We start from the raw sequence: 26,282 nt of genomic DNA on the forward strand, positions 1-26,282 counted from the left end.
TTACATTTTTAAAAAGCAAGTGAAGATTCCATTTTTATATGAACTTTTCTATTGAATCTGGTAAAGCCAAAGAATCTATATTTGAATGGATAGAACAATAATAATTTTCTCTTACATGCTTTCTTGGTATTAGAAATTAAGAGTTTCATGCCCCTCTCCCTAATGTGCATTCTAACATAAATTCACACGTGTAGTAAGACCACTGCATTCTAGTGAGAATTCCTTTATAAGGCCAGAAGCTGAACTGTCTTATAGATATGGCCTTGGTGCTCTCTATAGTAACATCTACTATGGGAAGTGCCAGTGACCCAGGACACTATGAAATTTTAGGAAATGACATCAGATGTAACAATAGCTGAAAACACTCCCATGGGTCACTAATCTAATTAAAATGTTAGGATCTCCATTCACCAACAATAAAAACTCAAGGAAGGCACATCTCAAAAGCCCAAGAAGTCAGATGAGTAGTAATTCCAAAGAACTATATAAACAACTCCTTTCCTCATATAACATATCAGCCCAATGTGAACTTTCAAACAGAAGAAGAAAAAGAAAGGATAAAGTAAAAGAGATTCCATGAAATGCCCTTCCTTTCCCTAATTTTTCAAAATAAGGTCAATAATCTCTGCCCTTAAATTATTATAATATATATGTATATATATATATACACACATATATATATATACATAAAATTCTAAAGTTTCCTCAGGGTTTCCTCTGGTATGAAGGTCCTTTGTTACAAATGTAATTGTGCAACAGTGCATAATAACATAAAAAATCTCAGTTTTAAGGTGCCAAAATAATAAAAACATCAGCAGTAAAAGCCTGTAGCCCATTGGCTTAATATATTTGTCAATAGCTCCATTCAAAAGCACAATGTAGAAAGAAATGATAAGTGGAAAAACCACAGAGCTAGGCTTCTTTTAGGTTTATGTAGAAGAGGTAGGCTGATATAACAAATTTGAGGAATTGCAATTTTTCTGTCAGTTTGCAAGTCTCTTTAAAATATACACGTATCACTTATTATCTAGTAATTGAAAAATTAATTTCTAAATTCTTTTTCTTTTTGCTGTTCACTTTTGGATCACTCTATGGTTTCTTAGCACTGCTGCTGGTAGGTTATAAAGAAAGAGTAAAACCAAAATAAATAAATCAATATTGTATTGCTACTAACTGTAAGAAGTGAGGTTTCAACAATGACTTGATTATTCAGTACCCTGGACTTTCATTTTTCCATGATCTTGTTCCTACTTTTATGTCATTTTAAGTAATTTTAGACTTTCTCATTTGAGCAGGGGTCCACGGAAAACAATAAGGGTTGAGATAAGTTTTTAAAAATTAGATACTTCTTTCTGATGTTCCAGTGTCCTGATTTATATATTCCTATTGGAATTAGCCTTTAAAACAAATAATATGATGGGTAGTAGAACTGTAGTACTCAATAATATATATTAAAATATCCACAACTGTTTATCTTAACCAACAGTTAGACTGTCCAAAATGGGACATGGAACCACTCAAAACCATACCACTTTCCCCTTTCATTAATTTTTTTCTCCCTAAAAATTGTTAAATACAAATACCACTGAACGCTGATAAACTTGCATCAATCCCACTGTGACTCCCAAAGCATCACATTTGGAGAAGATTTTACACATAAAACACCTTATTTTGTGGCTACAGCAACAGCCTATCAGCCACTCTGTTTTTAACTTAATATAGGTGCAGGGGCCTTTTAGCAGATCAAAAGTCCCTCAGAGAGACTGATCCCAGCTGTTCTCTGGATGGGCACTACGAGCCTGTAGGATTCAGAGGGGTACCTGAGGACTTTGCCTGTGGCCCTGAGATAGCCTAGTAGGGAAGCAGCTTTCATCATTCACAGAGAGGGAGACTGTGATGGCTGATATACACACAGAGGAGCCTGGGTGAGCTCACAAATGCGAGCGTGAGACCATTCTGGCATGGCAGTAGTGATCTTCCTGGGCGGCAGGAGAGGTCATGAATATATGATGTGGGAATGAGGGTGTGGCAAGTGAGAAAAGAAGAGAACCTGTCCCAGAGGGGGAAGACCCACATACAATGTCTGCTTCACATTCAAAACCTGCTTATGGTGCTCTGAGTCTCAGTGGCTGTTCATTTCTCCTCTCATTTCAACATGCACAGGTCTGGATAAAGGTACAAGTCTCACAAGAGTCAGTGGTAAGTAGTCATATTCTAAACACACCATATTTCTTCTTTTGTCAGATATCATGGTATGGAGGTATTTATTATTCAATAATTTCATGATGCTTTATTTAGACTCAAAAGCATGTTTTGTAGGTGCTTAATAATCATTAGCAAATACATAGTGGACATTTTAAGATCTCCATTACACAGCATGGCATGCATTTAAAATGAAAAATTGTCCATTGAAGAGAATACAAGAAACTTCTATACAAAGGAACTTAAAGCCAGGCTTATTTGTAAGCAGTCTAAATTAAATTGCTTGCTTTTAGACAGCAGCAGGCATAGCAATATGTAGGTGCTTTAACTTCCATTTTCCTTATATTTGGGTTTTTAAAAATTATAAACCATTATCAATCCCAAAGATAAATGAAGCCTTTAAAACACTTGAGAAATAAGAGTGGAAATCAGATTTTAAAAATAGGACAAGAAAAATAATCATTTCTGGGTCGGCCTTGGATGATGTCATCATAGGTTCTAAATGTAATAGCCAGGCAGTGTACACTAACTCTTCCTGCCCATGTGACCTCTAACATCAATTTGAGCAAAACAACTAATATCTCAATAATTTTTTGGCTGAGAAGTGAGATTCAGAAGCAAATGATTAAAGAGAGTTTAGAGTGCCAAGGATGAAACGATGTGTGTGTGTGTGTGTGTGTGTGTGTGTGAGTGCGCACGCGCACGCGTGGGGGGCCAAGGGGCGGAGGCATGAAAACTAACTCTTCCAGCACACACCCCTTTTGCTACTACAAGGGCATCCAGCAATCACATTTGCAATAGTAAAAATGCTGAAGGATCCTACAGTATCTTTTTTTCCACAACCATCCCTACCATCTCCTACAAAGCCCTTCTTGCTTTATCGGTGCCAGGAAATTCTTCAGGGGTTAAACGGGGAAGTGCAGCCACTACCATTGTTGCAATAAATAAATGAATGAACCAGACGGACCAGCAATCCATCCCTGGGAAGCAAGTACCTTATTTCCTACAATTATATACATTAGCCAGCAACCATATATTTTAAAAAAATTGTGTTTTATCTTTTGATGTGTGTGTACACATTATAGACACACAGGTAACTATACAAAAAGAATCATAGTGCTCTGCACACACACACACACACATCAAATACCTTTAAAATATTTTTTTAGCATTATTATTTCAATGAAAAGACAAATAGCTTTTACAAAATTGGACAGATTAGCAACTTCATCTCAAAGGCCTTTTATTTTGCACATACAGCATATATAAATACACACACACACACACACACACACACACACACACAAAGGGTTTTTTTTTCCATGCCATAGACAATGCTAAAATATCTGAGATCAGGTTGCTATGCCGACAAATTTTTTTCTAAAATGAATAAAATTATTAGGAGGGAGAAAACATTCTTGACTCCTTTCCTCCCATCCATGAAGCCGAGAGAGGCTCAGGGAGGGCGAGAGGCTGCCAGATGGGGAGGAGGGGAAGGAAGGGAAGGTGGGTAGAGGGGTGTTTGCTTACCAAAGATGCTGATTTGATCGTGGCAAAGCGCTCTCTGTTCCGGTAGTGGAGGGCCTGGCTCTGAACTGACTGGGTAGGCCGCGGCTCAGGCCTGGGATCGCCGTGGCCCGCCTCATCCCTTATGAATACATGATCCTGCAGAAATGGATAAAAACAAGGAGAAAGTCCAGCTGTGCTCTTTCCTCGCCGGCTGCCTCTCTCTCACCCCTCTTTCTGCACAAGCACTGCTGTTTGAAATGCATAGTTTAGCTCTCTGCTAGTCCCCGCAGCTCCCACGGTACAAAATGAATAAGCAACACATTGCAGCCTTCAGTTAGGAATGTCAGCTGATCGCTAGTGGGATGCCTTCTGAATCCCTGGCAGGCTTTTTCTTTACCTCCAGAATTACATATATGCAAAAGAAAAAAAGAATAGAAAAAACAAGGCAATGTACAGACTCCTTAGAACAGTTTGCTTAAAACGCTGTAACCAAATAATTCCTTTAAAAATGTCATGTCCATGTCTAGCAAGGAGGATGCTGGTGGCTTTTAACATAAAAGCGAGCCTCCGCCTCATTCCCTTGAAAGATCTGCTTTCTCAATTTAATTTTATTTGAGATCTGTTCGGTAGCATCATCGTTCTGCCTAGAACCAGTGTAGGCTTGTGCTGGACTGCCTCTCTATCTTGTGCTGGGAAGATTCGGCAGTCACTGAGGGATCCTGCTTTCCAGTCATGATCGTACACAGTTCTAGCACCTTCTCTCTACAGCTTCTGAAAGGATTTTTTTTTTTTTTAGATTTAAAGAGACAGGCATACAATTTTAACAAAATGATACTTTCACAAATTCTTCCTCAACTCAATGTCGGTATGGTCACCAGAGTGAGTAAAGCTGGAATTTAATGTCCTTGACTGATTTAATCAGGTCTGGGCTTCTTGACAGGCAAAGATGATTAATCTTATTGTAACGTCCAGTGAAAAATAACATTCCCTGGAAAGATAATAATGGATGTTTCTTAAATGCAATTGAAATGACTTTTAAAGGGGTAAATGCTTTCAAAGCGCAATGCTTTGCTCGATAAAAGATGGAGTGGCCAGTCAGTAAGTAGCACTAACCTTTCAGAAAAAAAGATACTGTAATAATTAATAGCTCAGAAACATGTACAACCATGGGGGATTTTCAAATAGTACATGTTCAGCACGGGGAAGGAGAAACTAATTCTCTTACTGCCCTAGGGTTTTAGGAGAAACCATTGTGAGAAGTCAATTTTGCATTTTGTCCATGACTATTTGAAATTTTTTATAATTGCTCTTTTCTTCATCAGTAAACAAAATTAAAGGCTTAAAAAATACAAAATTTTATTATACAGTGTAAAATGCTGAAAACACATAGACTCCTTGAGGAAAATTAAATTTTACATCCAGGTTTCTATGTAAAAGAGAAGACCCATGATTAAATTCATCATTGGGTTGATTTTCTTTTCCTTTTTATAAAATTAGAATGCTTCAGAATGTTGGGAAGGTATTTACCATTACGTCTATATTTAGAGATTTTTTTTTAAAATTTACTGTATTGTGGTCTATGTTGCTTTCAAATAATGAAGGGACCTTTAATGCCATTGAAGGCATATATATCAAATTCAAGGGATATTCTACCGCTGTGCTGTCCAATAAGATACCCTTTAGCCACATGGATATTTTAATTAAATAAAATGTAAAATTCAGTTTCTAAGTCATACCAGCTGTGTTTCAAGCTAGCCACTAACTATGGCTACCACAGTGAACAGTGCAGATACAGATAATTTCTATCACTGCAGGAAGTTCTATTAGATAGTGCTATAGATTAAAAATGCATCTCAACCCATATTTTTGAAATTTATAAAAAAATACTTGATAGGTCAATTTAAAACTTTCTACGTTATTTCCTGGGAAATCTAAATTCTAATTTCAGCAGGCAAAGAGAGATTAGGTGTGGGATTTATGCATCTAGGTTTAAGGTTCTAGAGAGGAAGGCACTGGGATCTACTACCATTCATATTGCTGGATATTTATTAATAAATTACATTAACTCCAAAATTGCTCTTACTTAATATTATAGTCCCAGAAAAGCAAGATGCTTCTAAATGCTAGCAATCAGAAGAGATAGGCTAGGTAGAGGCCTGTGGTTTTACAGGTCAGAGTTTTGGTGAGTATTAGTTAGCTAACATTAAGTGTACTTACTGAGAGGGAGCTCTTCAATGCTGTGGCAGCAGCTAAATTTCAAATTTTGATAACTTGATTTACAAAGTTAACCTGTGGAATCCACACTATTCACATAACAGAATAAAACAAAACACATTCATATGCAAATATGTATAACTTTAATATTAGTTGTTTTCTCTCAGATAAAAATTAACACTTGTAGGTTAGGACCCTGCTTATCAAATTAAAAGTCACATCATATTTGCTAAGTTTTTAAACTCAAGGGTATTGGAATACACTGGAAAAATTAAAACTTGAGACCATAGTGATTTTAGTTGACATGCAGCTAATTAAATAACCCACTAAGGTATATTTAAAAAATAATTCTATTTTAGAAGTTAGTCTGAGAGAAGAGGTCAAAAATTCTAATCTACTTTAAATATAATAAATAATGCTAACGCTAAAAGTATAATCCCTTGCATCTCCTTAAAATTAAAAAAAAATTTATAAAAGAATTTTTAGTTTTTGTACTAGCTTCATAACAGAGATCACCAACACTAAGTCTCCAAATATTATACAAGAGACCACAGGATGAGGCAATATTTCAGTCTAACAGTGGATATCCAAGTGCATAGGGAAATAAATTTTAAAATATTCAACACCATTGCTTAAAACAAGTTCAAAACTCTGCAGACAACTTAAATAATGAAGCAATTTTAAAATGAGGGCAATGTGACTTGAGAAGCAAGTAAGAACAAATTAAACTATCAGCTTTACTGGGTATGTGGTCTGTTGGTTATATCACCCCTTTGAGTAGCAGCCCCTTTGAAAATAACTATACTTGCCTCCCAGAGTTTCCGACCTGAACACATTTTAAGATCAATACTGGAAAGGGTGAATTTGCTATTTTACACAGTTAAGCACCGCTGCATATGATTTACAAATGTTGATGAGAGGACCAACATCTTTGATGTTGAAGAATGATTTCAGAAGTTTAAGAACAAATATCATGTTCTACCTTACCAAGACAAAATATATGACTTGTTTATAATTTATCCTTAAAACATTCTCATCCAGGAATGAACAAAATAGCTCTTTGAAATACCAATATGAATTGGGGACCAGTTTTAAGTAAGTCTGTGTTAACCTGGTAAATTTATAATGTCCTTTCTTTATAAAAAGTAAAACCTCTTCAGATTAAAAACTTTACTATTATTCCCTGGACAAAGGGCTTTACTTTTATTTAGAAGTTTTTCCCTAAATGTCTGACTATTTATGCTTCTGAAATAAGGATTCATGGTGTGGTCACTTGTTCAGAGTTTCTAGGTTAACTTGAAATTAACCTTGGAAACCACTCTCCTGGACTCTGCTATGCTTTGGGTATACCTTTATCACACTCCTCATCATACTTATACTCGCCTGTGCATGAGACTGTGAGCTTTTTGAAGGCAGAGTAAATGTGGTTTGAAAAATCTGTCTTCCCAGTACCTAGCATAGTGCTTGATACTTTGCGGGCATTCAAAAAATGTTTGCTGAATAAATAAGCTCAAGAATATAGGTCTGAGGAGATTCTGAAAAAATGACATTTTCTTTGTTATTATTTAACAGAATTCAAATTTGTATTTCATAAAAACCTGCCACTCTGTACTCTAAGGAAGTCGCAAAACAGTGACACACACACAAGCACACCTTTACATGGGGGGGGGGCGGCGGGGGGAGAAGCGTATCTAAAAATGGCTTTTCTTCTGGTGACGAGACGTCTTTTTATAGGTTCCCATACTTTTCACGCTGTGGAGAAGGGATCAGCAAACCCACCATCTCTTTCATTTTGTTCAAAATGATTAAATGATTGCCTAAGCAGGTACAGCTATCAAAAGCTGGGGCCAGAGGAAGGCGAGAAGATGGAAAAGGATATCTTCACCTGGAAGGATAGCTATTAGGGAGAGAAAATGACTAGCAGAACTATAGAGAGGTGTTTTGTATGACTGCTCTGTTTAAGAAACATTGCCTTCACATGTTAATTTACTTTTACTCTGCCAAACGTGAGTTGAAGAGTCAAAGAACCCGTCCCTCTCTTCAGCAAAAATAATAGGAAAGGCCACTGAAGCCAGTGAAAATTAAACTAGAACATCCTATCCCCTCAAGGACATTTCTCTTTTTTTCCTCCCACGAAAATGGTGAAAGCTGTTCTTTTTTTAAAGAAGGGGGAAGAAAAAACCCCACTAACATTGACTAATAGGAAGGGTCAAGTAAAGCTTTAGGAGTTAGAAGATAAGGATTTTTAAAAAATAATCTCTAAAAGAGGGCCATGATGACTAGAGTTCATTAGGCATACTGGAAACAACAAATTGATTAATAAAGAGTTTTAGTATATTAAAGTCTCGTGATCTATATTAATAGAAGGCAGCAGCAAGCAACAGTAATTGATTTTAGACTTAAACAAAATAAAAGTATACCTTTTAATTGAAAAATTAAAAAAAACAGCCTTTGTTGCTTAGGACAATATTAAACCCTGTTTGCTACTGCTGTACACCCAGTGGTTTTAAGGTGTAGGGTGGAGGCTTAGAAGCAGCCTAGGCTACAGCAAAAAAAAACTAATCTGGATTAAGAGTTTGCCCTGGACTCATTTATGAATAATCAAGAACTGAGGTGTAGAGTTGTGTCCTATAAAAGTTCATCTTCATTTTAGTTCACAAAACATTTATTGAGTGCTTACTATGTGACAGACACCCATCTAGGTGGTACGTGAAGAGAGATGTCCTCGAGGACCTAACAGTCTAGAGATGAGGTGATATTCTTGTTATTGGAAAAAGCAGTGTGGCAACACTAGCAAGGGGAAAAGAAATAAGTGCTTAAAGTTTATTTTGTCAGAATATACGTGTAGACTTATCAAATCATTCTTGCTCAAAGGGAAGATTAGATTAGGATCCCTTCAGGGCCTGGGAAAGACCAGAGTAGAGGCAAAGATTGTAGAGAAGTAACCTGAAATCCTGATATTAAAGGAAAATTTTCAGTGTCCCACTTTATATTTTTTGGACTTGATCTGTGATAGAACTGTCCTCTTAAAATCAGGGCATCTTTATTCTGGATGCAGAACAGCTAATTGCAAACCATGCCCTTACCAGTTACACATGGCCTTTAAAAGTAAGTTCACTTCCTATATAAAATGGTCATCTGGTCATATATATGATTTGACTAATTTAGGATATGTCTGCAGTCTTGATTGTAACAGTCAAGGGTGGGGAAAAACATTCTCCACTCTTATTCTTATATTTTGATATTTATTAAGCATGTTCTTATTGTCTAGAGTACTATTATTGGAGAAAATCTATTTATTTTAGTCTTTCAAACCATAAAGATATTTAATATTATTTAACCCGTTTAATCCATTATGTTCAGTGAACCAAAACAGGATGGTATTTAGTATCTGGTATTTAGTTCATTCTCTGTGTACTTTTTGTCTGTTCCTCATTCATTCCATAGTTATTTACTTATTCATTTCACAGCCTAGGCTGTGCCAGGCACTGTTCTAGGTTTTGAGATATAGTGCAGAACAAGGTAAGAATAGTTTTAACCATGATGAAATTTACACTCTACTCATGAAATAATAGATAAATTAGTACATAATATAATTTTAGATAGTGACAAGTATTAAAAAGAAAATAAAATAGGATAATGAGATAATGGGTAGAACATTGTTTATAAAATGATAATTTACTGATGTATAGGCTTTTCTAAGATTCTAGAAATACAAAACTGGAAAATGTTTCATAAAACAGTACTGATTGCTTTTTTTTCTAATCTTTGTGGTCACAAATTACAATAGGCCCAGAAATGCACCACCCAGATCCCCCTTTAAGGAAGGAGTTGTTGTCGGCAGTCGTCTTTGGCTGTCAGTTCTCCTACGGGCTGCAGAGAGAGCAGCCTTGTCCAAGTTTGCACCCTTCCCAGGTTCTGCATATGCAATGACTGATCTAGCCCTGGCCATTCTGGCCCAGTTTGGACAACTTTGAAGGGCCATTTTAGCTCCAAAGTTCCCTGGAGGGGTTGGCTGAGGCTGCCATTGGACTGCATCTCAGTTCAACTTTGCTCTCTGCCCAGTGCTGCTTCTTTCTCTTCCCTCCCACAGGTGTTGACCCCAAAGGGACTTCCTAATTAAAACAAAACAAAACAAAACAAAATCCTGCTGTGCTAAACCATCTCAGCTCTGCTTCCTGGAGAATCCCATAGGCAACACGTTACCCATACCTACACGTAATACAGTGTAGCTACCATCCCATCTACATGGAGAAGGGACTGATCCGGGCACTGGCTTTTAGGGAAAAAAAGCCTTTTCAAGTGAAATCTTAAGTGGAATCCAAATACATAATGTAGGAGATAAAAGTACACCTTGTCCTGAGTGAGGCATGGATGAAGCTTGCTCCTGAGCACAAAATTTTAGAGCTGGAAGCAACCTTGGAAATCATACAGAACAACTCCTTATTTTACAGATGGAGAAAATTAGGCCCAGAGAGGTTTGTGACTTGTCCGAAGTAAAATAAAACTAACAGTGGCAGACAGAACTTTAAACTAGTTTCCTCATTCCTACAGTCCACTATATAAAACTTTCTATTGGGAGTTTAAGATCCTACTTTATTTATGTTCCCAAGTGGAAAACTTTTAGGAATTCAAGTAAACCAACAAATAATGAAACTTCTGAATAATTGACTTCTATTGTGTTTAAAGATAATATAATTTTAAGCTCAGGTATAGGACTAAATGGGTTTCATGAAGACATACCATTATTTAATATTATTTTTATATATAATATATTCTATTCTTCTAGCCTGCTTATAGTTTTTTCCTTTTTTCATTGTGGTAAAATACACATAAAGTTACCATCTTAATTATTTTTAAGTGTACAGTTCAGTGCTAATACACTTATAATGTTGTATAACTATCACCATCATCCATTCCCATAACTCTTTTCTCCTTGTAAAACTGAAGCTCTGTACCCATTAAATAACAATTCCCCATTTATCCCCTCCCCCAATCTCTAGTAACCATCATTATACTTTCTTTTTTTTTTTTTTTTTTTAAGAAATTCACGTTCTTTTATTTATTTATTTATGACTGTGTTGGGTCTTCGTTTCTGTGCGCGGGCTTCTCTAGTTGTGGCAAGTGGGGACCACTCTTCATCGCGGTGCGCGGGCCTCTCACCATCGCGGCCTCTCTTGTTGCGGAGCACAGGCTCCAGACGCGCAGGCTCAGTAATTGTGGCTCACGGGCCCAGTTGCTCCGTGGCATGTGGGATCTTCCCAGACCAGGGCTCGAACCCGTGTCCCCTGCATTGGCAGGCAGATTCTCAACCACTGCGCCACCAGGGAAGCCCATCATTATACTTTCTGTCTATGATTCTGACTACCCTAACAGCCATACAGTATTTTTCTCTTTGTGACTGGCACATTTATTTCACTTAGCATAATGTCTTCACAGTTCATCCACATTGTAGCATATGGCAGAATTTCCTTCCTTTTAAAGGTTGAATAATATTCCATTGTACATATATACCACATGTTGTTTATTCATTCATCTGTCAATGGACATTTACACTGCTTCCACCTCTTTGCTGTTGTGAATAATATTGCTATGAACATGAGTGTACAAAAATCTCTTTGAGACCCTGCTTTCAATGCTTTAGGATATATACTGAGAAATGGAATTGCTGGATCATATGGTAATTCTATTTTTAATTTTTTGAGGAACCACCATACCATTTTCCACAGTGGCTGCACCCTTTTACATTCCCACCAATAGTGTACCAGGGTTTCAATCTCTCCACATCCTCACCAACGCTTGTTATATGCTGTTTTATTTAATAGTAGCCATCCTAATGTGTGTGAGGTGGTATCTCATTGTAGTTTTGATTAGAATTCCCTAATAATTAATGATGTTGAACATCTTTTCATGTGCTTACTGGCCATTTTTATATCTTCTTTGGAGAAATGTTGATTCAAGTCCTTTGCTCATTTTTGATTCAGGTTGTTTTTTCACTGTTGTTGAGTTTTAGGAGTTCTCTATATATGCTGGATATTAATCCTTTATAAAATAGATGATTTGCAAATATTTTCTCCCATTCTGTGGGTTGCCCTTTTACTCAGTTGATATTTCAGACTATAAATTAACATCTGGTTTTCTTAACTGATTACACCAAGGAGAAAAAAGTATTGAAAGGCCCATATTATTACAAGAAAGCTCTATACTGGCATGTAAAAATTAAAATTAAAACCCCCAATGAGTTCAAGACCAGCGCCTTTTTTCTTGTTGATTATGCCAGCAGAGTCTCTCTTCTAATTTTGGGTGCTCATCTGAGAGGTCCGGGAGTAAAAAGATCCAACAGAATTCCTCTTCTTCTGCTCTCTATCCCCACGGAGCCCCAGAGGTAACGGAAAGGAAAAAGTCGATCTCTATCAACATCCATGATTACTCCTTCCAGAAAGAGAGCCCAGCAAAACCTTCTTTTCAACCTTTCAAATACATGACCACTTGCCCAAGTTCAAAGAAGGACAGCTGACAATGCTGAACTCTTAGCAGATTTCCGCATCTGCATGCTATCATTCCTTTCCTCAAAATGCTTTTATGGTTTTCTAATAATCTGGGTCCTTGCTGTCTCTCTGGTCTCAATTCACTTTCTACGTAGTTCACCAAACTCTAATCTCTCAGATCCTTCCCTTCTTCCTTGAACATACAAAGTTCCCTTTGTCACAGGGCCTTCGTACATGCTGCTTCCTGACTCACCCCAATCTTTCACCCCAAGTTAGCTAACTTCGATTTATTTCTGAAGTTTTAGCTTAAATGTCACTTTATTGGGGAGACTTTCCCCTACTCCCTGCTAGATTAAGTCCTCCTTTTACCCAGAACAAGTTTTATAATTACATGATAAAGTTACTTGTGTGATTATTTGCTTAATCTCCCCCACAGATAATAAGCTCCATGAAGGCATCATGTCTGTTTTGTCTTTATCCACAGGGCCTACCATAGTTCCTAGCAGATAATAAAGGTCCCCACCAATGTTTGTTGAATAAATGAATAAGTTAATCAGTTCAGAAAATAAATGTAATCCCTCCACTATTCATGACTGGGCACCAATATATTTTCTCATGCTTCATCCTTACCTGTTCAATTTCCTTTTTCTCCCAAGAAAAATGCACACCTAATAGATGTCTAAGTGAAAAAAATTCTTAAACTTGCTCATCTACTGGAATTAGACTGTGATCACTGATACTTATTAAAATGAGTACATAGGGACTTCCCTTGTGGCGCACTGGTTAAAACTCCACCTGCCAGTGCAGGGGACATGGGTTCGACCCCTGGTTGGGGAAGATCCCACATGCCATGGAGCAACTAAGCCCACGTGCCACAACTACTGAGCCTGCGCTCTAGAGCCCGTGAGCCACAACTACTGAGCCCGTGTGACTAGAGCCCATGCTCTGCGACAAAGAGAAGCTACCACAATGAGAAGCCCGCGCACTGCAACAAAGAGTGGCCCACTCGCTGCAACTAGAGAAAGCCCACGCACAGCAACGAAGACCCAATGCAGCCAATAAATAAATAATAATAAAAGAAATAGGCACAGATACAGATTGCCTAGTCCTACATTATCTTTTTACCGTAAAAGAACTATCATGTGCTAGGTTGAGTCCCAGATTTCAGTTGTAAAAGGGGAACGAAAATAGCTGGCTGCTAGGTGACCTGAGCCGGCTTCATTATGATTGGCAAAGCCTAGTGCTGTGAAGGGGACCATGAAACTTACCTTCTTGGGCACAACAGAGGAACTGGAATTTACTGGGCTTTCGTCATCATGCATCATGACAAGTTCCGAGCTGCTATCATCCATGACCTCCTGCATGCTGTTCACACTGCTGCTCTGGCTGCCTGTGCTCACAGACATGCTTGGGATGGAATGGTTGCTGCCCAGGCTGTCCAATTCCCTGCTCAGGCTGGTTCCATGTTCGCTGTCCTATAAAAATGGGGCACTCGGGTTAAAAAAAAAATGACTGGAGATAAAGTACCAATCCATTGACTAAGCTATTAAGTACACTCAATTTTGCAGTGCCAAGTTGCTTTTCTGCCAAATCTGCAACGATACACTTTTAATGTAGTGGCTCCCCTACCATTTTCTGACACCTCCAATTCTCTTCTATGCCTTCCGCAGGGGCTATTTTGGACATGGGTCATAAGGCTCCAAATGCTGCTATGCCAGGGCTTTCCTCTGTCATATGCGACTATCATATTATTGTATTGCTATTCGGTAATCAGAACCAGGCCAGGTTTCTGAGAGACCTTCAGGAACATCAGGGTGCTAGGGAAAGACCACAGGCTACTGAACAGGGGACCTCTAGGATATCTACAAACACGGCAGTTGTCACTTGAAACTCAAAGCGAATGAAGAGAGCTTTCAGAGATTTGACAAACAATATGGTCCTTTGCAAGTCATTACTGAGTAACTTCATATCTAAGCAGGGATATTAATTCTACTGTCCCGGACAGGTAATTAAATTCTGCCTCCCTCAGGCAATTCTATCATGCTTACCTCTGTAATCTTATTAAATATATCTGTCAAGTAATACTGGTATTCATCACTACTCGTCCAAAGACTACTATTTGAGAAGTGATAAAATAATCAGAACATATAATTTATCCATCACAGTGGGATACCTTTCGATACAAGATTAAATAATACAATTAAAGAAACTTAGCTCCAAAAGAACCCTACTTTCAAAGAACCATGCTGTACATACATAACTTTGATGAGTTGTTACTTAGCCATATGGTAATATAAGGAGTCACTGACAAAGGTCATTTGGGTAATGAGTTGTTACTTAGCCATGGTAATGTAAGGAATCACTGACAAACGTCATTTGGGTAATGAATTGTTACTTAGCCATGGTAATGTAAGGAATCACTGACAAACGTAATTTGGGTAATTTAAAATGACAGATAATACATTATATTTTTAATAGATTTATTTTCCCAATTAAAAGGGCTCATTTGTATATATGCAATCAAGAGACTTGATATTCCAATTCAGCTTTCTTAATTTCATTTTTATAATTATTGATAAAATAATTTTATTTTCTTTTATATTAAAAAGCTAAACTAAAATTCATTCTTCATTCTTTTCCTATTTTTTAATCTATTTTTAGAGGAAGAGGAGTCCTTTGTTCAAGGCTAATCCCTGCACTAATGCTCTTACTGTTATGCACTTCCTGAGATCCTACTTCTTTAACTGCATCTCTTTCCTCTATCTCCAATGCCTCTGTCCTGGCTCCTTTCCTTCTGCATATAAATATGAAGAGGGCTGCCCTATATGTATGTACCTTTCTACCTACTGCCCTCTGTCACTTTTCCTACTTGGCCAAATTTACGAATCTTAAAATAACCAACTTTCACTACCTCTGCCTTCTCACTTCCCATTTATTCTACAACCCACGGTAATCTACTATTTATCCTAACTATTCCTGTAAAACTGCTTTTACTAAGGTCATCAAGAAGGCCCTACTTGTAAAACCCAGTTAACACTGTTTCTGGTCCTTATTTAACTTGCCTGCTCTGTGGCATCTGATGGTATTGGCTGCTCCCTCCTTGAAGCTGTGCACGCTCGTAACATCTGTGATGCCTTGATCAACCAGGTCTCCCTCTTCTTATGTGGCATGGACCCTCGCCTCATTCTACATTCAGCTCCTTGATTCATCATCATTTTAATTCCTTGACCCCCATCCAACTATCCCTTACCCAGACCTCTTTCCTATGTTCTGGATCTGTATTTCCCAACCAAATGCTAGACATCTCCATTCAGGTGTCCCAATTGTCATTACCCTTCCCTTCGACCAATCCTTCTTAAGTTATTTGAATGAGAAACCAGAAAGTCATCTTTCTTTAAAAACTCCATCTGTACACTGTGTCAGTAGCATATGATGCCAGGAACTTAAGACTCAGTAGGCATCAAACTGAAATCATGCTTAACCTACTCTTTCTCCTCGGTTCTTTTTCTCTGTTCTTGGTATTGACATACTCTAGTCACCTAGGCTCAAATGCTCAGAATCACCGTAAATTCCTCCTCATCTGTCACTGTCAATGAGAAGCACTGTATTATCAAATCTACCTCTGCAGTGTTTCTTAAGTGTTCCTTTTCCCCTGATTCCCATAGACACTACCCTTACTGCCTCTTGCATGGATTATTATCCAGAATGTTACCTATTCAAATCCATCTTACACTCTGATGCCAGGATAATCTTCCTAAAGCACCGCACTTCCCTGAGTCTAAAATGCCCTAGGCCTGCCTGTCAAAAACGGCCCACCTCTTCACTAATCCCCACCAGCTGATGACTTTTTCTCTCCCCACTATGCACCCCTGCCGTGTGCTCTCCCTCTACAGCATTTTTCATATTTTGCCTTATATAAGAGTTATTTTATGAATGTCTCTTCTGCAACTCTGCATGTCTCTTAAGGCAGAGAACATCAATTACATTGTTATTCCCCAAAGTGTTTTTCATAGCGCGCCGGTCCAGAACATTTTCACATAGTAGGCATTCTATAAGTGCCTGCTAAAATAAACTCAACCTACTTCTTCATCTTCCTGTGACTCATTCAAGGGTCCATTTCGTGTCTCTTGGAAAAGGATTTTTTTCATTTTCCGGTACTGTAAGTTATCTAGCTCACGAACAGCATCTTTTGTCCTCTGTATGAGGTCAATTAGGACACGTAGTGGCCGGTCTCGTCGAACAAAGTCATGCTAATTGAGGGAGGAGAAAAAACAGAAACTGATGATGAGGAGACATATTTTTAGGTGCTAGGTTTAGATATAAAAGTAAATAGACATAAAACAGCTCTGTGGATTTTGAAGAAATAACAAGATATGATTTTCATTTCATGTAGCCTGTCATCTTTATAAATCTCATAGAGCGGTAACTATGCTTTTCTCTTCTTCCTCAAGCCCCATTTTGTGGACTTGTCCTAGAATTTACTCGAGAATTCTTGAGGTTTACTTTACCATACAAGTAGTAACAATGACTAGAACTTTAAATAGTAGCTGAGAGCTTGTGACTTTCAAATCTGAAACTACATAATAAGCAAAAGAATGCAGAGTATAGAATATTCTTGTTATAATCTGCCTCAATCCTCTTCCCCACCCTATGCTACCCTTTTAAAAACAGACTTGTGTATATTTTGTTTTCTATTTCTGTGGTCATATATAGTGTATGCTTGAAAATATGGCAGCTATTCCATATACCCAGAAGTCAGAATTCTGGCAACTTTATCTTCTCTTTACAGAGCTGTATAACCAGAAATAAGGGAAAAGGGTCTCCGAGAAGTAAAAATATCCGTCCCAAAGTCCTTAAGTTTTTCTTGGTATAAACGGGCTTCACTTTCAATATTATCAACGATCTTTAAGACATATTCTGGTTTCCTGGTTTCTCAGTCTATAGCAGTTTAGAAAGAGGGAACAGAAGTGGGAGAATAAAGGACTGAGAACTGTTAGAGGGTTACTTGTTGCCGAAAGAAGAGTCCTTTGAAAGTTCTCTGACTGCCTGACAGTAGAGAGAGGGAAATTCCATGATTAACACACCAACCAACCAACCAAATAAGAATGAACCAAGGTTTGTGGGCTAGTTTGCAAAGGGGCAAATGTTCTTCATACAGTCCTTTTATACTACAAGACTTCATGGAATGCTATTGTTTCTGAGCCATCAAGAAGTGAAAGTATATTCATTACGCTTTCTTCAAGAAGGCAGAGAAGCACATCATGTATTTTGACAAGATTACCACAGAAAATGATCAAAAGTAGGAGGAGGGAATTTTGTTTTTTAAAGGAAAAGTTTCAGTTATGTGGAAAATTCACTTACGTGAAATTATAATTTGAAGATATTGGGAAAATGAGATGTAATGTGGTAGCCTTAGATGATGGAATAGATTTAATTTCTTTATAAGTTAAACAGATATAGAAGAGGAGCAGGACCACTGTGAGAAAAAAATCTGTATGTCTTGTGGTTCTTCACCCTGACTTTGCTGTCCGGGGAATTGTGGCTTTTGCTCCCGTTTTTATAAAATATCTCTTCCTCTGCAAAGAGTCCTTTCTGAAAATGAAACACCATTCCCAGAAGGAAGTGTAGCCTGCATATTTCAAGAGGAGACGAAGGGAGAAAGAAAATTATTTTGCTTCTCCAGTGCTTGCAATTAGATAAGAGCAAATCAGTTTTTAGTAAACTTCAAGCTATAACCTAGGATACTGAATTTCAGAGCAGAAATAGCTCTTAGAAATTCTTTTATTTCCAAGGTGAGGAAATTTAGGCCCAGAGAGGTTAAGTGATTTACACAGCTAAACAGTGGAAGAGCTAGAGCTGCAACCCAGGTTTCTTTATCTGGGGGTTTGTTTTCTGGTGTTCTACCACTTACTTGACCATATCATTTGTTGTGACAGACACTATGGCCCATTTATCCTCCATTCCAACCTCTTTTCCTCACCTTCCTTTCTTGTAAGCAGTAGAAAGTAAAAGACTTGGACTGCACCCTTCTTTGCAGTTAATAGCATGACCAATAGTTCTAGTCAATGAGATATAGGCAGAAGCCCCAGAGGAAGGCTTTGTTTTCCAGAATAAAAAGCAAGACACAAGAAAAGAAGGCGTTTGTTTTGCTCTTTGCCCTGCCTCCTTTCTCTCGCCAGGAATAAAACTGAGTCCTGGAGATGGGGAGCCATTTTGTGACCAAGAAGACGAAGGCCACATACTAAGGATGGTAAAGTAGGGAGAGAGGAGGAGATGTTGAGCTGCTTACATCACTGGACTGCTTTCCCAATGTCCTGGACTTCTTATTTCGGGAGGTAATTAAACCCTTACTTGTTTAAGTATTTTAAAACTGATATACTCAACGTCTTAAAAACATCTCACTGCCTCCATCGTAAAGTTTGACCCTTTACAGGGGGTTCCTGCTTGAATTTCTAGGTTCCAATCTAGTCCTACTCCTCCTTCCCACCCAATGCATCGTACGTCTAAATCATTCTTGCCTCGTGCTGTGCATTTCACACCTGCATGTCTTTGCTCTCGTCCTCTCTGCCTGCAATCCCATCTCCTCACTGTTCTCTAAACCCATACAGTTAAAAGGTTCTCAGATCATTTTCAAAGAATGCTTTCTTTGTTCTTGGAAATATCTTTACTTTGAACATTTAAGTAATAGAGAAATGCATAAAAGAAAGTCAATCACTCAAAATTCCACCACCCAGAAATAAATATTAAGTCATGAAATAACATTTTAGACACTCTCCCTCCCTCTCTCTCTCTCACTCTCTCAGAATGATGGATACCCAGAAATAATTTTACATGAGAAACTTATTACACATGGTAATAAAGAATAATTAAGGTGTATTTGAGTTTAATAGAATTAGAAGCGTCTGAAGTAAAATAATTGCTTAACATTAGTTATAATTTCTTCACCAAGAGTTACCAGTTCCTAAAGGGTCCTCTAAAGTTAAGGGAAGAAGAAAAAAAAAAAAAAGATTGTGAAAAGCTTTAAGACATAAGAGTTACTTAAAAAAGACTTTCAATTTAAGAATTTATTGACCATCTACCCTGAAAAGCAGGAAAATTAGTACATTTACATTTCTTTCCTACCCCTACTTTTTTCTAGTTACTATTATTTTTACATTTTCAATTTTTACACTGTCAATGTTTATAAGTTTTACATTCTGCTTTTTGACCACAGCAATGATTTTACTGTAGTTCTCTATTTAAATTAATCCTATGTGAAGGTTACATTTTAACATCAGGAAGAAAATGTGAGGAAAAGATGGATTATTTAAAAGTATTTGGGAACAGCAAGATAGCCAACTGGAGAAAAAAAAAAAGTTGAATTCCTTATAACAAACATCTGCATGACCTCTCCAAAAAAGCCCAGAATAAAGAATATCAAAAGAGAAATAAGAAGAAAATATTTGCAAGATCTACTACAAATTAATAAGGGAAAAAACCCAACAACCCAACAGACAAATGGGCAAAGATCGTAGAGAGTTCATAGAAAAGGAAATAGAAATGGCTTGTCAACATATGAAAGATACTCAGTCTAATTCACAATGAGAAATACAAACTAAAATGACAGTGAGAAAAGTTTTTCACTGATCTGACTAGAAGCTCAAAAAGTTTTGGTACTCGTACTTTGTTAATGGACCATAAATTGGGGCATCCTCTTTGGTGGAAAATTGGCAATATTTATTTAAATTTAAAATCCACATTCCCTTTGATTAGCAATTCCACTTCTAAGAACTTATTCTTTGGATATCTGTATATACAGGTACAAAATGACACATGCGTAAGGATATTCATTCCAGCACAGTTTGTCATAGCAAAAGACTGCAAATACCATAAATGAGTTGGTTATAAAAACTACAGTCCATTTGAGTATATAATGGAGCCATTAGAGAGGATGAGATAGTTCTTCATGTAGTAATATGGAACAATACCCAAAACAAAAATCCAGCGTTTATTGTTTGCTACCACTGGTGCAAAAATAAAAAAGAATATTTACTTCCATATACGTAGAATATCTCCAGAAGGACATGTACAAAATTAGTGACACCGGTTGCTAACTCTAGAGAAGGGCCTGGAAGGGGAAGATTTACTTTTCATTCTCTCCCTTCCACTATTTTTTAATCTTCTAAAATGTGTACTGTCTTTCCAAAATGAAGAATGTAGTCTCTTTACGATGCTAAATAAATAGTAAATAAGTAATAAATAAATAAATAAATATCAGAGAGCAAACTTAAATTTAATGTTCACCACCAGTCCTTTTACAAGTTTCCCCAGTTCCTAATTCACTCTTTCTTCCTTCTTCCCTCCATCCCTTTCTCTTTCTCTCTTGCTCTTTGTTTCATCAATAGATTGGCTGGATTTTGTTACTGAGTAATTAAGAAGAAGCTTTTAAGAGAAGAAAAGGCTTGAAAATGTCAGCTGCCTTTATAAATTGAAGAGCACCTTAGCTGGGTCACAAATCCTTGGTTTACATTTTCTTTTCCTTAGAACTTTGTAAAGTTCTACTCTTTATCCCGGTCCTTGCCTTATTTTTCTGACATTATATCAAATCATTTGTTTGTTTTCTTACTCCTTCATTAGAATATAAGTTCCAGGAGGGCAGGAACTATCTTTTTCTTTGTATCACTGTATGATTTTCAGTGCTTAGAACAGTGCTTGGCACACAGTAGACAATCAGTAAACATTGTTGACTAAATGGTAGGCTCATTTGATTTGGCCCATCAAATAAAGAGTAAATCAAATCAAATAAAGATCCAAACATTTATTTCCAAAGAAGTTTTCTTCAGGTATATCTTTAAATATCTTCTGTTCCATGTGTTTTGCTTTCTTCTTTAGGAATAATAGGTTGGAATATATATCTCCACTGTCTTCCACACATGTCATGTTCTCTATAATCATCTTTTGAAATTTTTCTTTTGCATTTAATTTTATTTCCCTAAGACTATCTACCATTGGAAACACCCTAAATGGGTTGGTTTATTATATTCGTTCGTTGCTTATGGTATGATTTTAATCTATATTTATTTATTTAAAAAATATACTTATTTGGCAGCGCTGGGTCTTTGTTGTGGCATGCGGGATCTCATGTGGGATCTTCATTGCCGTGTGCGGGATCTTTTAGTTGTGGCATGCAGGCTCTTAGTTGCGGCATGCAAGATCAAGTTCCCTGACCAGGGATCAAACCTGGACACCCTGCATTGGGAACGCAAAGTCTTAACCACTAGACCACCAGGGAAGTCCCTTAATCTATATTTAAATTTTTCTCTTTCGTTTCTTTCTTTCCCTCTGCCCATTTGTTTTTTATATCCTTTTGTTGTCTGTTGCCCTAAAATATCATCTTTGAATGCTTGTAGTATCTCTTCTTTGAGGTTTTTTTTTTTCTCCTTAATTTATAGCCCAAATTTATAATTTTTTTCTCTTTATGGCAGTGCTGTTTGTGTCCTTTTTTTAAAATCTTTGTCTCCTTCAAAGTAATAAACATATTATCTGTGTTTCTGGTGTTCTGTTGTCTGTAGTCCATGTCTAGAATATGTGATGGCTCTACACCAAAAGAGAATAAGGTAGAGTCCATTGCCTTGTTGCTTCTGTCACCATATTGTTGTGGCCTGTTACTCACAAGAAGAAAAAACTTACTTCTGGGTAGAAAAACTAGTCAGCTTCAGACCTACTTCTTCAGGAACACTCAAAGCCAGAAAATAACAGAATAAGAGTTCTGAGAAAAAGAAAATGTAAACCAAGAATCTGTGACTTAGCCAAGGTGCAATTATAAAGGCAGCTGACATTTTTAACCTTCACAAATTTAGGCAATACAATCCTGAGTTTTTCTTAAAACAAACAAAGAAACAAACAAAAAAGTGCTGAAAAACACATACGCAGAAAAGATTAAAGTAAGCTGAACTATTCTGTGGCCAATAAAAGATACTTATATCGTAAAAGACTCCCACATACTTTACTGATATTAATGGAACACATTGCCTATGTATATAAAGCCTATAATAAAATGTTACATGAAAAGAGATGCTCAAAAATGCTACGTTTAAATCAGATGAATGCAGTTAACATGTGTGATGCAATGCTATGCAAATGTCTGTTTTATATGTTTATCACATATCTTCATCGCCTGATGATTTGACAACAACCTAACTGAAATCCCAGAGTTGGTATCTGAACCACTGGCAGTTTCTGTCCTGAAAACATTGCATTAAAGTTCATGCAGATATCAGTCACAGGAACATCACAATGATGACCAGAGCAAGGAGAAATATTCTTTGTCACAAGGCAAAAAGAAGGGGGAGAAAAAAGAAAAGGGGAAAAGATGGGGGAAAAACTTTCTGCGGGGAACATATAGCACATATCTTGCTACTTCTATGCCTAGCTACTATCTCTGGATAAATGACAAGGCAGTATGTTCTAATCCAGTTTGTCATGATGAGCTGCCACGGGAATGATTTACTATATTCCACTACAACATGACTTTAAATCCCCCTCCTCAAATATAAACTTGAAAAATTACCCGTAATAGTTCCACTGATGTTGGCCTTCCCTGAGGCATTTTCTGCAAGCAGTAATCAACAAATCTCCTAAAGGAGTCTGTCCTGTGTGTGCAAATACATTGAAAGAAAATAAAATCAGGGTCTGTAGAACATACTGATCACTTTAAATAATTTTCATCCAAGGGAAATTTTTATATTTTAGGAGATTTTTATTAAAATACTTTGGAATGTCAGGAGAACTGAACCATTTTCAAGTTTAAGGTATCTAAAATTAATTCTTTTGGATAATGCATGTGGACAGTTTCAAGTTAGTTAACATATATACATACCTTATTATATAAGCAAGGTCAAATCGTTATATCATAAAATGAAAAATACTATATTTATATACAACGGTTTTATATACATTTTTCTCTCCAAAGATAACAACACTCATAAGTCTCAAGCCTATATTCTTCATGACCAATTGGTAACTCTTCCATCACCCACAACCTATAACCAGGTAGTAAAACTTGAAGCATAAGGGACAGAGAACCTAGGAATATGCTTTCTGGATGAAAACACTTTCTCTCTTGAAAATTCCATTTTGTCTACTCTTCTTTGACAATGCCCTTTTTCTATAACTCTGTGACCCCAATAGTTAGCAAAATGTCATAATTTTCAGCAAGGAACAATATATCTTCTGAATAGATAGTATATGTTCTGTCTCAACACATTTATACATATAGTAAAGAAAAAAAATGACAACTAGAAAAATAATGACATCAGAGAGGGTACTTTATCCTTGCTGGGAAGTGATAAGACTGAGGTGATCGATACAAAACCATCATGACTTAAGAGACCAGACTGGTTAGGAAGGTAGCAGGGCATGTACCTGGTAGAATTTCAATTCCTACACACATTAAGAACACAGTAGAAGCCATAGTGAGGGCAGAAATATAGTGTGTGTGTGTGTGTGTGTGTGTGTGTGTGTGTATAGAAAAGTTCAGTGTCAGTTATCACAACATACAATGAAGGAATGAAATGCTTTCTAGGTCAGATATTTAAAGTGTAATTTAATGAAAGTGCCAAATACATATGGTGCCTTCTCTTAGAAATTTAAAGCAACAGCTCAGTCTTACCATTCCTTAGACTGTAATGTGGGGGAGTCGTTCTGGGCAATGTGATATAAGGCACTCATTGCATTCATGTTGAAAAGAGGGGGCTTCCGTTCCGCTGAAAGAAAAGAAACACGATAAAGCAGTTCTTGAAAGGCATCAGGCAGATGGAGAAATAAGGAACTATGAGCAAAGCTTTGCCACTAAATCAATAGCTCGTTATTATCCTCATGCCACATAATCCACTTATTTTAATCTCTAAGGTCGCTCAGGATAGCCATTCAGAAGAAGCTGCTGGTCATCTTAAAGTACACTGGAAAAGCTCCTAACAGAACCCACTTCAAGAGAGTAAAAAAAATTTTTCTTATTTTTCACATGTATCTTCAAAAGGCTGGACTTTGTTTTCCAACAATAGGTATGAACATCTTCGTGTGTGTGTGTTTTAGTTAAAATTAAAAATATGTATTCATTGAAAAAAATTCAGAAAGCAGAGAAGTAGAATGAAAAAAGGGGATAATTATGGAATGGAACATCTTAAACATCACTAACACAGTATGGGAGACAAAATAATTCAATTCAGTAAACACCATTTGAAGGCACACCCAGGCCAATGAACTGGTACAAGTCAGGGTAGAGGGTAAAAAGGAGGTAGGAAAAGGAGGGTCAGTGTAAGCAAGGTTTTGTCCACCCTCTTCTAAGGAGAAACTCAGTGAATCAGATACTTCTTAGTAGAAGATTTGCTCCATCCCAGCCCACCATGATCTCATGTTTGGAATTTCTATTGCTGTCTTTTAGTAGACTGCTCACTTGGCATGCACTCTCCTATTGCATTTATATAAACATACAAATCTTTTCTCTCAAAAGAAATCATAAGTTCTAAGAGCAAGATCTTATAACCCTAATACTCTTATTCTTTTATTTATTCTCTGGCATATGTAATAAGATATTATTCAAATATTAGGTGCTCCATTTGTTGACCAAAGGAAACAAGGTTCTAGTTCTGAGTACAGTTAATTTTATGCTATTTATTAGTTATTATGTCACAGAAGATAAATCACTATCTCATTCTACTGTGTTTATCCTAATGGATTCTTTATATAGTACCACTTTAAAATTCATAATCTGATCTCAGGTTTCATCAGAGCACCTTGGTTTTTAAGTAAAGATTCTCCTCTTAACCACTTTTAAAAAGGTGAATTCAGCTTATTCTATGCAATTCTAAGAAACATAACAAGAACTAAGGGCAGGGAACAAAAAGTAACAGGGAAGACATTTTTACTCATAGAAGGAAGAACTTATGAAAAGCCAGAGTGCTAAAGCAAAGCAAAACCAAAAACCCCCCCAAAACCCACAATGAATAATGTTGAGAGCAGTGAACTTTAAGCTATTAGCAGAGTTCCAGCAGAAGGCCACTATACTTATTTATCAGTGATACTCTGGAGGGGCCCCTTATAGTCTTGACTAAATGATCTCTGATACTTTTGAAATGTGACAGTCTCTGATTCCACAAATATTGTTTATTAACTTCTCAACAGGATACTTTACACTCACCAAATGGATACCACTGTTATGGGGACATGAACTGTTAACAAGTGGAAATTTGAAAGCTGCAGTGTGGACAAAGGGATTTTATAGCTGTTTCAAATGTAGAAGATGAAAAAAAAAAAAGGCTCAGGTTTATTTTATTTATCAGGAGGTAGATTCTAGAAAGTTTCTAGAGCATGGCCTTCTGACAACTTCAAATATTGGAACCATGTGGAAGTAGGAACTCATCATGTTACCATCAATGGATTCCCATGATTTTTAGGACAAAGTCTAGATCCTTAAACATAGTCTGCTGGTCTTTCCTAACATGACCCTGGCTACCTCCAGCACTTCATTCTGAGAATCAATGTTTCCCCCCTCTTCTCATGCATCTGTTGCTTCACTGAAAGAACCAAGTTCAGAGCCTTTCACACACGTTGCCTTCTCTGTCTGGACTCCCCTCTCACTTTTGTTCCCTGAACTTTACCTGGTTAATTCTTCCCAATCCTTCAGGTTTCACCTTAAATATAGTTGCATTTCTGCATTAATTTAATAAATATTTATTCAAGGCTTATTATATGTGTACAATCATTTCCTCAGGGAAGCCTTCTCTGACCTCTCAAGACTAGGTGTCCCATTAGATTCTGTCATTGCAAATTATATTTTAACTTTCTACCACCTATCACAACCATAACTAATTATATACGTAATTCTTTACT

At 37.0% G+C, this 26,282-nt stretch overlaps 1 protein-coding gene across 7 annotated transcripts in view; it reads right to left on the reverse strand.

Annotated features, from left to right (window-relative positions):
- TAOK3 (TAO kinase 3) overlaps positions 1–26,282 on the reverse strand; it is a 182,109-nt gene that overhangs the window by 26,967 nt on the left and 128,860 nt on the right. For 6 of the 7 annotated variants that reach the window (XM_082355888.1, XM_082355886.1, XM_082355885.1 and 3 more), the window contains 5 exons: positions 24,064–24,157; positions 22,963–23,044; positions 16,496–16,663; positions 13,682–13,888; positions 3,733–3,867 (listed from right to left, as the gene is read on the reverse strand). In XM_082355888.1, the coding sequence (XP_082212014.1) occupies positions 3,733–3,867; positions 13,682–13,888; positions 16,496–16,663; positions 22,963–23,044; positions 24,064–24,157 (686 nt within the window). Of the gene's footprint in view, positions 1–3,732; positions 3,868–13,681; positions 13,889–16,495; positions 16,664–17,774; positions 18,056–22,962; positions 23,045–24,063; positions 24,158–26,282 lie in introns of those variants that run through there. The other variant, XM_082355891.1, reaches the window with a different exon arrangement.

This window comes from Balaenoptera borealis (genome assembly GCF_965194805.1).
Source record: "Balaenoptera borealis genome assembly, chromosome: 14".
Classification (NCBI taxonomy): Eukaryota; Metazoa; Chordata; class Mammalia; order Artiodactyla; family Balaenopteridae; genus Balaenoptera; species Balaenoptera borealis.